This window comes from Silurus aristotelis, assembly GCF_946808225.1.
Source record: "Silurus aristotelis genome assembly, chromosome: 7".
NCBI lineage: Eukaryota > Metazoa > Chordata > Actinopteri > Siluriformes > Siluridae > Silurus > Silurus aristotelis.
Genome location: NC_139580.1, coordinates 31,656,271 through 31,671,880, shown reverse-complemented (window position 1 = coordinate 31,671,880; position 15,610 = coordinate 31,656,271). Strand labels below are relative to the sequence as shown.

Below are 15,610 nucleotides of genomic sequence, written 5' to 3'. Positions count from 1 at the left end.
TTATAGAAATTTATTTAGAAATTACTTAACCAAAGGCATCAAATAACCACATTTTATATATATATATATATATATAAAATTCTGTTCATCCATTCATCCATCACTCTCTCTACAGCATTAATCTCTTCTTTCCGTTGGCAAAAACCTTCATCCGTGTCAAAAAAAAATTGTTATTTAAAAATAATAAACATTATTTCTTATGGGCCAAGATCTCCAAATTCCTCTTTTTCCACTAGGGTTATTATAGGCTTCAAAAACGTACATCACACACATCAAGCAGCAGCAGAGTTGAATAAAGTGTAATAACATTTGATTTTGTAGCTGCTTTGCTTCTTAACTGTGACTTTAATTTATCATCAGGATCAGTGTAAAGTTCTGTTTATCAACCTGCTCCAAAATCTGCCTTTTTTCTATCCAAGATTTCAAAACATCACTCACAGATGTAGTTATGATTCATCATACAACGTGCATTAAATATTTAATGTTTATACATCATATGCTCCAAGTTAACTATTGCATATTCGTCACATTTAACTGATCAAGTAAATGTTAAAATGACACAAAAATAACCCTTAAAATAGAAAAGGCAGCTTTTAAATTATTTCATTAAGGGGGGAAAAAGCTGTATAAACGTATCTGCCCCCAATCACCTCGTACTAAATGATGAATAAATGATGAGTAAACATTTTATTTATTTATATATATTTTTTTTAAGTTGAGTTCAATTTCATGTGCCACACCCAGACCTGATTCATGCCAGCCCTGTCTAAAAAAAAAAAATCCTTTACCTGTCTGACAAAGTGAAGCTAAAAGATCTCAAAAATCAACACGTCATTCAGAGATCTGAAGAAATTCAACAGAAACAGTAATTGGAATTGCATCGGTCTGGAAAGGATTCCAAAGACATGTCTAAGGCTTTAAGACTTCAGGGAAACTTGGCGATTTCTATTATGCACAACTGGAGAAACTTAGAACAGTAGTGAACCTTTACAGAAAGTTTTGTGCATCAGTTTTAATAATAGACATTGCATAACTCATAACATCTAGATATTGAATTCAATCCACAATAAACAGCCAAAAGGAGACAGTGGAAAGAAAACATTCCCTGAGATCAATATCTATAGTCAATATCACTATTAGTGCTCCTGTAACTACTGTACAAAAAAAAATCATACAGCTGCCAAAACCATCAACCGCTCTGGTGAACCAGGCTCTCATGAGCACAGGCCTAGGAAAAGAAGACCAAGAGCTACCTCTGCTGCAGAGGATACCTTTATTAAAATTACCTTTGCTGGTGATGCTGATGGTAGCTTCAACCACGCATTTCCACCACACGCCAGTCCATCTGGTTTATACAATTTATTTGAAGAAAATGACCCCAAACACATCGTTATATAAGAGCTATTTGTCTAAGAAGGGGAGTGATCAAGTGTTGGATCGGACCACCTGGCCTCCTCAGTCACTCCTTTTAAATGCAGATGAGGTGATTTGGGAGTGAAGAAAGAGCAGCCAACAAGCACTCAACAACTCTTGGAAAACTATTCCCAGGAGATCCCTCATGAGTCGGACTGAGAGAATGGCAAGAAGGTGAAATGTACAATGTTAAGGGGGAAAAACAACAACAAAAAATATTTTTTTTTTACTCTGATCAGGGACAATATTCAAAGCACATATCTAATAACATGTAGGTCCTTGTGCAGCAGATACATTCAATCCAGTATGTTGTAAGGTAAAGCCTTCATGGATCAAACTTGTTTCCTCCAGTACTTTTTTACAAATAATGGAAAGCTGGGAATCTTGACAAGTTCCTTTGACATGTTCCTCAAACCATTGAGACTTTTCTACTGTTGAGCGCAAAAAAACCCAGACATTTTCACCAACAAATACAAGCAGATTTTATACCAGGATCAAAAAGTCACAATCACAAAGATCACTTTCTTCATTCTGGTATTTGGTGTGAACGTCAACTTCTACATGGTTTCTTATCTGGATAACCGCATGTACTCGCAGCAGTTCCACATTGCAGTAAAAATACAATATATTTATCCTGCACATAAAAAATAATGACAGGATTGTAGTAAGTTTGATCATTTTAGATGCAATCATGGAATAAAGACGTTTTAGAATCAGGTCCGAATGAAGACATTTATTTTGCAGGTTGTCCTTAGTGTACAAAAGTAAAGAAACATATGAGGAATGAAGGTCAAGTTTGTGTGTGGTATTTAGTCTGGGAGGGGGGTTTGGGGGGGCGGCATTAAATAGACAGATCCGAATCCTAAAACAACAAATGTGCTTTCAAAACCATAAAATACTGTACAAGCCCAAAGGAATGTTTAGAAAGAAGAGAAGAGGAGTTTAATGCAGTTTTTATAAAAACTCTTGATCATGACCAGGTCCACAGAGAACTGATTTGTTCAAAGTCAAGATGAAAGAGGAAAAAAAAAAAAAAAAAAACACTAAATGGAAGAAAGAAAGGAAAAAAGAAAACCATTAAAACAAAAGTAAAAACATATTTACACTTCCACATCTCTTTTGCAGGTCATTTTACATTCAGCAAATCTCATTCGAATGTCTTCATCTACAGAAACGGTCGGAGTGAGAGTCCTGGATCCATGAGCGCAGAAGTCAGCGCGTGACCGTGGAGTTCAGAACTCCAGCCTTGCAGCTGGACTTTGAAGCTTGTGAGAGTTCTCGCTGCAAGAGAAAGCAAACCATCATCATGAGTACGAACCTGGTCGGTTTGGATACTCGGGCACTAAAATCAGTGCCTGTGCTTATTAGAGATGAGAAGATCAGAACATTTTAGAGACTCGACTCTTTGAATCTTGTTCATCGAAATGAGCAAATCTTTGAGTCATCGTTTGATCAGAAATAAATAACACCAATTTTGAATATACGAGGGGGTATCAAAAAGTTTTTAGAGATTAGTTTTGTAACACGCCAACAGGTGGCAGCACGAGGCTGCACGCGCAGTCACAGGGAGCACCGACCTTCAGAAGTCAGTGTGCCAAAAGACACTGTCCTGTGTAGAACAGGAGCCGTGCAACTGGTGCTGTTTGGACCGCGTGCGTCACCACGTCTACCATTTCAGGACGTTTGGCAAAAGCGACCAGATCTGTGGAGCGTGAAAAACCTGGATGCGCCACAACAATGCATCCTGCTACGAGCTCTTCTCACATGGGAGGTTCTCGCCGGAAACTACCATCGACAGGGGTGCAGAAGGTGCTTCCAGAAGGACACAGGGGGCGCTGTGTTACTGTGCAAGGAGACTATTTTGAAGGTGATCGTGTGTAAACGTAGATAAATAAAGTACTTTCTTGTAAATGGAGCGAGTCTCCAAACTTTCTGATACCAACTTGTAGTTCCAAGTACTATATAATGTACACACACACACACACACACACACACACACACACACACACACACTGTGCTGTAAGAGAATGTTCAGAGCAGTGAACAGTGAGCGAGTGTGTGAACAGCAGTGAGTTTTAGGTCTGGCAAAGCACAAAGTCCAGTTAAACAGAAAAATAAGGAGCCCATGACCGCTCGCACGTCCGCCCCAACCCACCCACACACACACACACACACGTGTAGGTGCCGTGTAAGGACGTGTTACACTGTGTGGTCGTTAGTCATATTAAAAGAGGAACATGAGGTTGGTGGTTACAGTTTTTTTTTCTTTAGTTGCTTCGGAGCGTTTCTTAAAATCATTCAGAATATTCGCAAAGCAGGAAATGCATTTCTCAAAACAACTGTACAAACAGCGCCACCCTTTGGATCTCGTGCAAAAGCCTGAACTTTTAAAAATTTATTTTATGATTAAACAAATCATTAAGAAATCAATCTGTGATCTACACCTTACCTGTAGTTTAACTTTAAACTCCATAAATATTTTTATCGGATCAGATTAGTTCCTAATTAAAATTAAAATCATAAATCGACTCAAGACGTTTTTTTTTTTAAGCTATACACTAAATAGTTATGAATCTCATGCAAAAGCCTGAACTTCTGTCAAAATCCTTCGTTTAGCTCTCGAAAATAAACAGCGGTGCAGCTCATAGCAATCAGAAGTCCTTCAGTTGTTGAACACTGGTAGCATGAGGATGCACAAAGCTGAAATTCTTCTGTACTTCACACTTCCTTTCCTGGACCTTCATTCAGCTCCAGAAAGTGTAATTCTGGGTTTCGTTCTGTCTGTCGCTAAATAAAATTTGACCTGTTTTAGAGAACTGGTTGATGATTGGTTGATCTGATGTGGTTCACTCGCCTTCATTAGTGCACCTCATTCACAGACGTAAGACGACGACCGGTTGAACGTCTCACATTCAGTGACTGTTTGTGGGAGTTAAAAATGAGAACCAGTGGAATATATTGTGATCCACATGTAGGAAACGGCAGAAAATGACACACGACCGATTAAACGAATGAACCAAAACGTTCGTGATTTGTTCAGAGCAAGAAATCGCTTTTATGATGGGCACGTGACGACACGTGGAGGTCTGATCGAGTCGTTTTGAGAACTTCATTTCTGGTCTGAGAAACGCTCCGAAGCAAAAAAGAGAAAAAAATTGTAATGCAGGATACAAGCCGGGGTGAAGATCATACAGACCTGGAGATGGTTGTGGATTCGATGTTGACACAATCCCTCTAGAACAGAATGCAGAGTTAGACGACATGTAAACTGGACTGCTAAATCCCTGAGATGTGTGTGTGTGTGTGTGTGTGTGTGTGGGAACAAATCCCTGGGGCAAAAAGGGCTCATGACCTGAATAGTAGCATATTAGAATCTTCCTAACTAATCACTGGTCAGGAGTTTAGCAAGAATTAAACAAATACTGAAGATATCTCAACGCTCCATTCATTCAGCTTCAGTTTCTGAGCTCATCAGTAAACCCCTACATGTGGATCTTCTCCAAACTGTTGCCACAAAAGGCCTCCTCACCTTCATCAGTACCATCACTTAACTAACATCCTTGAGGCTGAATGAGCACACACTTAGATCTAGTAGAACATCTTCCCAGAGGAGAGTGGAGGCTGTTATAACTGCAAGTCGGGTCTCAATGTGGACTGGGTTTAGTTTCATGCACTGCGTTTTGCTTTAAGCTTCTCTGTGTAACTGGACCGAGTGCTGCAGACGGTGCAATGACGTAGGAATTACCGCAAATTCGGAGTAGGAGCTGGCGACGGAGTTGATGGAGCAGCTCCGGTATGGGCTGGAGGTCATGGTGCGCAGAGCTCCGTTCAGCTGAGAGAGGTTCTCCTTATTTCTCTCCAGGCCGCGGGGAGTGCGGGGAGTGCGAGCAGGAGCACGCAATCCTAAACCGATCTAAGACAGAGCAGGAGATGGTGCAGTGTTCTACAGTGCAAGACAACTGCTGAATGTAGAAATCAACTACTGTATGGCTAAGGAACGAGTCTCACCCTGCTGGAGGACAGAGGTGGTCTCAGGGACGGAGACTGGCAGATGGAGCGCATGGTAGTGTTGGGTGTAGAGCTGCTGATACTGGAGGTAGAATTCAGCTAAAAGAGAGAATGTAGAGAGAGTTCAGCTCGGATCTGTTGTGAAGACACACACACACACACACACACACACACACACACACACACACACACACACACACGAAGCTTCACCTTGCGAGATTTTCCAGGTGTCGGTGTTCCTGCTAGTCTTCTTTTGGTGGGGGTTTTGAGTGCGGTACCGTACAGCATGTCCTCCTCCGTCTGCTTGCTCTTTTTCATTTGCTGAAAATAGAAACAGAATGACTACATGTTCACCTTGAGGAGGAAACGTCAAAAACTACAAATAAAAAAACGACTGCACGTCTGTATCAAGAATTAAAAATATCACATTTTCTTTACGTATAATGCAGAACATGTAAACAATGTTAGGGGAAATCGGCGTGCTGATCTCGGATTCTGTGGATCCCGAGACGACACGAGCCAGGCTTCTCAACATTATTCCAGCATGACAGAACCTGATACTCCATACAGGAAGTGTGTGGATACTTTTTCTATCCCTTTTCATAAACCTTATATACCACACACACACACACACACACACACACACACACACACACACACACACACACACACACACACACACACACACACACACACACACACACACACACACACACACACACACACACACACACACACACACACACACACACACACACACACACCTGATCAGAAGGTCATGAGTTTGAATCCCTGCATCAGCAAGCTGCCAGTCTGGTAAATAACGTTTGCTAAATGGAGTAAATGCAATATTCCACACACTCCCCTCACTCTTCCCATGCAGTAATTACCCTCTCGAGTTTCTCCTTCTCTTTCTCCATTTGGTGAAGGTTCCACTGCTCCTCTACGTACTGCATGAAGTGCTGCCCCCCGACCCGGAACTCGGAGCCGTGCTCTGCCTCCCACTGCTCGATCTGAACTTTCAAACTTTTCTCCAGCTAAGAAAACAAAAACAACCCAAACGTCACGCTTCATCCAATGCTGCAAGCATTAAACACACCGTGGAAGATCTAAAGCGGGCCAGGAGCCGACCTTGGGCAAGCTCTTCTGAAGCTCTGCTCGTCGTTTCTCCTCACGTAGCAGGTTGCCTCCTCGGTTATGAAAGCGAGCCGGGTCTGTGGCCTTTTTCTGGATTGGGAGGAGACGGAGAACTTTCGTTATGGAAACAGTGAAGGGTGTTAGTAGAGCGCTAGTAGAACAGCGCTAGTCACAACTCACCTCCAGCTCCTGGAAGAGCTGCCAGTTACTCCGCCAGCTGCTCACTCCAGAGTAAAGCTCTCTGTGCTGCTCGTAATGCTGCTTCAGCCTCTGCTCCTCCTGCTCATGCACAGCCAGAAGCTCCTCAGTGAAAAGATCTTTATATAGAAAAATTTAGTTATCAAACATGTTGCAGGATCAAAACCTAGAAAAATGCAATGAGTAAAAATTCCAATAGAGAAATGTCTGATGAGCAGATCCACTAATATAATACACATTTATATCAGGACTGTCGATCCACTCAATTATTTACTCTCAATTACCCGCACATCTGTATCAGTTCTAAACGTACCGTAAATGATTACTGTAAGGTGTTAATATGATAATCAACATGGATAAATATTGATGCTTTATGCAAATGTATGTTTATTATAAGTAAAACTCAACAGAGCATAAAGACTAAACATTCTTCTAAATGTTTTAAAGAAACTACAGTGTTTTAAAAAATCATCAGGACACCGAATGGAACCTTTGCTGTTTCCACACGGACGCTTTTAATCGCCGGATCAGATTTAAATCATCGCCGATTTTGAGACTTGACGCAGCAGTGAAAATGTTTAGGGATTAAAAATATATATATATATATTCCCGCTGGATTTTTTTTTTTTTTAATCCGAGTAAAGAAAAGACATCATCAATAAGTGTTGCGTCGAAGGTTTTAATTTCACATTTTATTCTTATTTATTTATATCTCTAATAAAAATTATCAAACACAAAGGCACTCTGCATGAATCACGTGTGTAGTTTACTTCCTAATGGAGTCGTGTGGCGTTTAATGGAGTCGTGTGGCGTTTAATGGAGTCGTGTGGCGTTTAATGGAGTGTATTGTAGTTAAATTATGCCAAAGTCTAGCAGTTAAATTAACCCTCTAATATAAAGGGTTTAATGAAGCTGCAGAAACAAATCAAATGTGTAGCAATAAAATGTACCGATTAACTAAATATAACGGAACATCACTACTACAGGCACTAAAAGATGAGCGGCATCACAAAAACACACCATCACACACTCACTCTCACAAAATCCCTACATGTATAGCAGAGTCAGATGGAAGTCCACACAGTCACTTTAACTGGGTTTAAAATGCGTATTGAGGTTATGTGAGAATTTGGAGACAGCACATTCTGACAGTGCTCTGATTTAGCAGTGAAGGGTGATGTACCAGAGGAATATGGAGTGAAGGCTTGTCTCTGGTCCAGGCTGTAAAAGCATTTCTCCCACAGGATTTCGATTTCGCCTCGGATCGATTCGATGACACTCTGCATGTTCTTAATTTTCAGCTCCTCCAGTCGCTCCACCTCAGCGTGCAGCTGGAAAAAGAAAAGGGAGAAGATGAATGAAGTGTAGATACAGCAGTGTTCCTCTTCAACAGACCATCAGTTCCCTATAATTTATACCTGCCACAATCCTGCCACCTGGGGCACGTAGATCAGCTACATTTCCATACAGGTGATGGAGGAGTCACCCAATATCAAATCTCCCCTTTATATCCAACATTTTGGAAAAGGTTGTAGCACAGCAGTTCTGCTCACACCTACTTATGAATAATATTTTTGAAATGTATCAGTCAGGATTTCGGCCTCATCATAGCACAGAGACGGCGCTAGTTAAGGTGGTAAATGACCTGTTATTGGCCCCTGATCAGGGTTTTGTCTCCTTACTTGTTTTGCTCGACCTTAGTGCAGCTTTTCACACTATTGATCACACTGTACTACTTGCTAGACTTGAGAACGTTGTTGGAATAAAGGGAACAGCTCTCTCTTGGCTCAGGTCTTATTTGACTGATCGCTATCAGTTTGTTGATGTTAATGGTGAGTTCTCCACACTCTCTGAGGTAAAGTTTGGTGATCCACAAGGATCTGTCTTAGGCCCTCTGCTTTTCTCTTTATATATGCTGCCTCTTGGTGAAATTATTTATAAACATGGGATTCGCTTTCATTGCTATGCTGATGATACACAGCTGTATATTTCAGCAAAGCCAGATGAGAGAGATCAGCTTAACAATGTTGAGAAGTGTGTAAAGGACATTAGACAGTGGATGGTCGATAACTTTCTTCTGCTAAACTCAGATAAGACAGAAGTACTTTTACTAGGACCACATGCAGCTAGAAGTAAACTTTCCGATTACCTAACATCTCTGGATGGTGTTTCTGTTTCAGCGTGTACGGCTGTCAAAGACCTTGGTGTGATTATTGACTCGAGTCTTTCCTTTGAGTCTCACGTGAATAATATCACCAGGATCTCCTTCTTTCACCTTAGAAATATTGCTAAAATTAGAAATATGATGATGTTACAGGATGCAGAAAAACTAGTTCATGCTTTTGTTACTTCTAGATTAGACTACTGTAACGCTTTACTGTCTGGGTGTTGGAGTAAGTGCAGAAATAAGCTTCAGTTAGTTCAGAATGCAGCAGCAAGAGTCCTCACTAGATCTAGAAAATATGATCCCATCAGCCCTGTTTTAATCATCTACACTGCTCCCAATTCCATCTCACACTGATTATAAAATACTACTACTGACATATAAAGCACTTAACGCTCTCACGCCGCAGTATCTGAGTGAACTTCTGTACCAGGATGATCCTCCACGCCTACTTAGATCAAAAGGTGCAGGCTATCTGTTGGTTCCTCAAATAATGAAGATTACAGCAGGGGGCAGATGTTTCTCTTATAAACCCCACAGTTATGGAACAACCTTCCAATCAGTTTTCGGGACTCAGACACAGTCTCAGTGTTCAAGTCGAGGTTGAAAACGTATTTATTCAGTCAAGCCTTTAATCAGTAGATTTTTTTTCTCAGGTAAAGGCTCAGATCTGGAGGGAACATTGATATAGAGTGTTTGGTGAACTGGTATATTTGTATGCTGTCGTCCCCTCACATTCACGCGTTCACTCAGGTTTGTTGATGGTGGTGTGGTGGGTCGTCTCTTATCCCAGAGATCCTCATGTCTGTGTTACCTTCTGCTTCTCCATTTTAGTTATGCTGCCATAGCGAGTCTTGCCAGAGTCCAAACTGCACAGTGACTAACTTTCATACACCAATAGGTACACTTAATAATCCATATCCTTCTCTTCCGGAGTAGAACGGGTGCTTTGAGGATGGATTGGACTGTAGTTAATGTCAACAGTCTGCTGCACTGACTCAGGAATACAGTTTGCTTCTGATCGTCATCACTACACCCCGCAGCACTGTATATCTGCTTCAAATGGACATTTGGTGCAACCCAGATGAGGATGAGGTTCCCTCTTGAGTCTGGTTCCTCTCAAGGTTTCTTCCTTATGACATCTCGGGGAGTTTTTCCTTGCCACAGTTGCTCATCAGGGACAAACGTACTTACAAAGAACATATTTACGTTTAATCACCACATTATCTGTGTAAAGCTGCTTTGAGACAATGTTCATTGTTAAAAGCGCAATACAAATAAAAATGAAATGAATTGAGTACAGGTGTGTGTCTTTGTGTCATGCTGCGAGGGTTAAAGATCAAACTCACAGCATCCATGTTCCTCTTTCTGCTGCACTGCATATGTTCCACAGTGGCGTCTCGCTCTTCCTGGGGGATCTGCAGTCTCTCCCACAGCTCTGTGATTCGGGCGCGGTACGACACGCACGCCTCCTCGATCTCCGCTTTACGCTTCTCCAACTGAAACCACACGCAAACAGCAGAAGTACAAACAGCTTTAAATGTAGAGAACAAAAACACCGCTCTCAGTAGAGTCGTCCGTGTGGGACACATTCAGGGGGGGAAGTGAAGAACGTGCGTGAGTTCACCTGGCTCAGAAGGACGTTCAGAGCGGAGATGTTTTCAATCGAGAGGCAGAAGGCCTCCTCCTCCTCGCACACTACGTCCCTCTCAAAGCTGGTGTCGGGCATCTGCTCCAGGTCCTCCATGCACACGATGATCTGACGCTTGATGGACACGAACTTGGCGTAACGGTGCTCCTAAAGAACAACCTCGAGTCAGTACAACTTACACACACACACAAATACAACCTTCAATGCAACACACATTTATTCACAACACACTTTCTTTACTTAAATACACAGAATAAAAAATGAATAAAAATAAATAAATAAAAAACTTGTATGTGCGCGCGCGCACGCACACACACACGGCTGGTGGGGTGAAAGGTGGTGACAATTATGGGTCCCCACAAAATTCAGCAGTTACACTACATACGTCCCTCAATAATAACGTGCAATTTAATGAAATAGGTTTTCCAAATATCTGCTCCTCTGGTTTAATCGGATCTGAAGTGCTGGGACTTAAAACATTGGACTGTGGATCTGAAGGTCACAAGTTTAACAAGTTGGACATTTCTCAGCACAGCAAGATCAAGGAACTATAACGGTTATGTGGTGAGCTAAGGCATGAGTATGGGAGTGTGAGCTTTACCTTCTCCTGGTTGCGGCTGGAGATGTGCTGACGGTAGTCTTGCAGCTGCTGGGCAGAAGGGACGCGGTCAGGATCGATGGCGTGTGGGTTATCGCACAGGATATCGCACAGCTCGCGATCCTGCTGGATCAGACTCTTCAGCTCACCCATACGCTGGTTCTTCTGCTTCAGCATCACCTTCAGGCGAGTGCGAATCTCCTTCTCCAGCTGCAGCATACTGAGGCCATCATCCTCCTGACACACAGATTCACAACAGAAGATTCAACAGGACATCCGATTTTAGATACAGATAGGTAGCTTAAGCACAAACACACTTCAAATAAACAGCACGTAGTGTCAGTGATTCAGCTCTAGGGGCTGCTCTTGTACTGTATAACGCAACCCGGAAAAACTATTGTATGGATTTTTGCCAATAGTTCCAGCATGCAACTATCGTGTCAATGAATCAGCAAACCTGATGAATCGGTTGACTTCTAGAGAAAATCAAACCGCTAGGTACAGAAAGCGTAGAGAACACTTCAGTCTAAAGACTGCTGAAATCACCTCGAACGGAGGGAGCTGAAGCTCGTCGCACAAACTACCCAGTTCTGTCCGGCAGGACTCGATGCTGTTCATCAACCTCTTTTTTAGACCCTCTTCTTCTGCAATCATCATTTCCAGAAGATTCTAAAAGATAAAAACAGTTTTACTGAGTAGCAAAGATATAAAGATGATGTAGTTTTTAGTCTGCTACGCTTTAATTGATGACGACGTTACCAACTTTGCGCCGCTGATGATGTCATTAAGGCACAACACTCATCCACTGGCCTCGTTTTCATTCCAAAAAGTGCTGGAATGAACTCCAAACACTTTGAGAAACAGCTTTTGTTGAAGTTGAATAAAAATATTTGCCCTCTGAGCCTGAGATGTGAATCAGATCACAATAAACTCTGAATATTTGGTTTCAAATCTAAAATCATTCACTTTATATTGTATTAATAAAATTCTTTAATTTGATTTGTCTATTTAAAGCTAATAGTTCTGCTGATAGGGACACGATGTGGTCGTTTTATTTGTTAACTGAAGGTCCCCTTTTTGAAACACTGCTTTACTACTTTGTCGTTTTTTTGAGCGACTTGTTGGGTCTTTATTTCATGCTGGCGTGTGCTAGACGTGTTGAAGGTTAATGCAGTGTTAACGAGGTGTACAATTTAATTACAATTTTAGGAAACAAAACATCACAAAATCTAGGGTTTTGGATTTGGTGTTTGTGACTCGTGTATCTGTGAGCCTACTTTCACTCAAGTCTGATTTTCATGTACTCTTAACTCCGTCCTGATAAGAAGGGATCTTCCAGTATTAAGTAATTACATCTCAAGAAATCATCTGGAGGTCATAAGATCAAATTATATTCAATTCCCAGCTGAGAAAGTTCTTCATCACTCATATGTAGATTGAATAATAAGTGAGCTGCAGAAGCAAATGAAAGAGGAAATGAGTATGTGAACATGTTCGGTTTATGACGATGCAGGTCTGACTTTCTCCTTTCCACTGATGTAACTGGTGGGATTGGGAACGCTGGGTTTTTACCTTGATGTGCATTTTGACCGCCTCAGTGCGCTGCACTCTCTGGTCCTCTGGAATGCCGATCTCCTCCCAGATGTCCTTGAGGTGAGTCAGGGCTTTATTCAGACACACCACCGACTCGGCAGCATGCATCTCACTGACAACACACACACACACACACACACACACACACACACACACACACACACACACACACACACACACACACACACACAATTACTTTAAAAAAATAAAATAAAAGTAATAAATCATTTACTGTGTATGAGTGAGAGAAGCGGCTGAGCGAGTCTGCAGCTACACTTAAGGGTGGAACAGTTCACGTATTTGTACAGAAATTCTTGGTACAAGGTTTTCAATACTTTTTACGTGTGGAACATGTTTTCTGGAGGAAACCATGTCTGTACCAGAAATACGATTAGTTTTGCACATGCATGAAAATGCTAAAGAATCCATAGCACTTGCCTCTAACCAGAAAGTATTTAGCAGCGAACACCACCCCTACGCATTCTTTAGCATTTTATATCCAACTTTAGAAAATTAAATATTAAATGTAAAACACACAAATGTAAACAATTTTATCTTATCAAGCTAATTTGCACCAATTAAATTGATTGCACAATTGAATCAATATAATAAATTGTATTGCAACAATTAGATTTATTCTATTTTCTTTTTTATAAAACATTTTATATGATTTAATCAAGCAGGCATTGTATTTAAAATGGTTTTAAAAAATGCAAGTTGATCGCAAATGTTAATAATGAAATATTAATACGAACACTTTTGTACGTCGCTCTGCTAAATGCTGCAAATGTAAATAAACTTTGGCAATAATAATAAAATACATTTTAAAAAAGCAGTTTTGTTTTGCAATTTTACCAAACCGTGCCTTAAAACCCAACGTTTGTACCAAACTGTGCAAACCTCAACATCAGATTCCCATTCACTCCAAACCAGGTCCTTCTACACTGTTAAAATGACCTCCATGCCCCTGAGAAGGCTCTCCACTAGATTTTGGAGCACAGCTGATGGGATTAGTGTTTATTTAGCTAGAAGATGCAGTGGAGGGACGTCTGGGGTTTATGGAGTCTATGTTTAATCAGACGTTCAGCAGTGGTGATCTCAGGGCTCGGTGAAGGCGTGGTGAGAATGTGTTGTGAGAATGTGTTGTGAGAATGTGTTGTGAGGTGGTAGTTAAAAGTGCATTAGGGAGGACGTTCGAGGTGAGGTTCTGGTTCTGCAACAAGAAAACGCTACAGGAAACAGTGCAATTTCAACAAGACTCTTGGAATACAGGTTTCTTCCCCGTTTACAAATCATGGCGGCTTTCACCATTAACAGTGTCACCTCGCTCTTCTCTACTCGTTTTGTTTAAATCTTGATCATCCTAATCTCCGTCTGGAGACGGTCATATCTAACATTAGGCCTGGTCATTCATTTAAACCATCTTCTCTGACTTCTGGACAAATCCAAAATACTCTGTGTCTTCTGAGATACCAAAGTGCAATTCTTTATTTATCTAAGAGCTAAAATCGAGGAACAACACACCGTATTACACTTTCTGATCGGCGTGACGTGATGACGTGACGACCCGCCCGTGTTAAAGCTCTTTATTTAGTGTGGTCACACAGTGTGATGTGCACAGTCGTATCTGATTCAGAGAAAGACCAGTGGGATCTAGTGGATCGTTCTGAAGACGAGCTCCTTGTCCACATTTAGTGTTGCTGTGCTCTAATTTTAGTCCAAAACACACCACCAGTGTAAAGTTCACGCCACTAGAACACAATCAGTAACACTTTCAGTGGTGACAATTGTGTGTTTTTTCCTGCACAAAATCCAACCTGGAAAATGACCGATAGGGGGCGCGCTTTCTCAGCCACGTATTTACTCAACTTGTATTAAAAATCTGAAAGTCTGTATATATCCATCACTTTCTTCACATCTCCAGGGTTGTTTAAGAGAGAGAAAAAAAAGACCCCTATTGCTCCTTTAACCTTCAAGTGCGTTTGACAGAAAAAAAAACAGTTGCAATGTAAATGGTCAGGTGTCCAAATACTTTTGACTCGTAAATATCAGGAGAACACATTCTATGAGCACTTTTAAATCCTTATTGCATTTATTTACTATTTATAATTCAGAGATTTCTGAACGAAAACATCATGCAGTCGTTCTGCTGGGTTTCAGCTGAGTCCAGGTCATGGAGAAGAAACCACGGGGAAGCTACCTCAGATAACCAGCACAGATATTTACACTGTAATCAAGCTGGAGTTTATTTTATTATTATATCAAGTTATTTCATTAAACCATGTATTAAAAATAAATATATATATATATATATATATTCCCTAATCATGATCATAGTTCAGTTTTCACTCTAATCAGCTGACTGTCCATCAACTTAAACATCAAATAATAAATTATTCACATTATTATTACCTTTTTCTCATCATGAAGCTCCAATAAAATCCGTTTTCACCATCAAAAAAATAATAAACGAAAAAGAGCCACTTGATTCCCACTGGTCGCTCAGTGGATCTCTGCTGCTGTGTTCAATACAAACTCCCGGAAGCGGTTCCTTCAGCGATTCAAATCCCGCGTCCCTGACGCTGATTGGCTACAGCGCTGACACGTCACCGAAACCAAATCCCAGCGACCTGATTGGCTGGAGGGAGGAGCCGCTTTGTTCAGCTGATTGTAAGATTAATCACTAAAGGACTTTCATCAACATGTTAAAGCGAGTAAATATCTTTTATTGATATGATCATATACTTTTTTTTATATTATATAATTATATAACTGTTATACTTATTTTTTCACTAATAAAATCATAGTAAAAAAATCAATTCATACAAAAAAATAAAAATAAATAAAT

General features: G+C 40.8%; 2 protein-coding genes across 3 annotated transcripts in view; both read right to left on the bottom strand.

Moving 5' to 3' along the window:
- Positions 1–9,795, bottom strand: part of LOC310728720 (uncharacterized protein) — a 75,418-nt gene extending 65,623 nt beyond the window's left edge. The window contains exon 1 of the mRNA XM_083546534.1: positions 9,473–9,795. The gene's annotated coding sequence lies outside the window, so the exon portion shown is untranslated. The remainder of the gene's footprint in view (positions 1–9,472) is intronic.
- Positions 2,132–15,333, bottom strand: prc1a (protein regulator of cytokinesis 1a). 2 transcript variants are annotated; one of them, XM_083546347.1, is made up of 15 exons: positions 15,175–15,333; positions 12,742–12,874; positions 11,716–11,838; positions 11,173–11,406; positions 10,548–10,718; positions 10,270–10,419; positions 7,940–8,087; positions 6,739–6,875; positions 6,553–6,648; positions 6,312–6,458; positions 5,632–5,742; positions 5,422–5,520; positions 5,159–5,326; positions 4,610–4,647; positions 2,132–2,694 (listed from the first exon to the last, which is right to left on the bottom strand). In XM_083546347.1, the coding sequence occupies exons 1-15, from the start codon at positions 15,186–15,188 to the stop codon at positions 2,646–2,648; spliced, it is 1,818 nt and encodes a 605-aa protein (XP_083402473.1). In that variant the 5' UTR covers positions 15,189–15,333; the 3' UTR covers positions 2,132–2,645. The 2 variants fall into 2 exon arrangements, with proteins under 2 accessions (XP_083402473.1, XP_083402474.1); XM_083546348.1 differs by lacking the exon at positions 4,610–4,647.
- Positions 15,334–15,610: the final 277 nt, after the last annotated feature.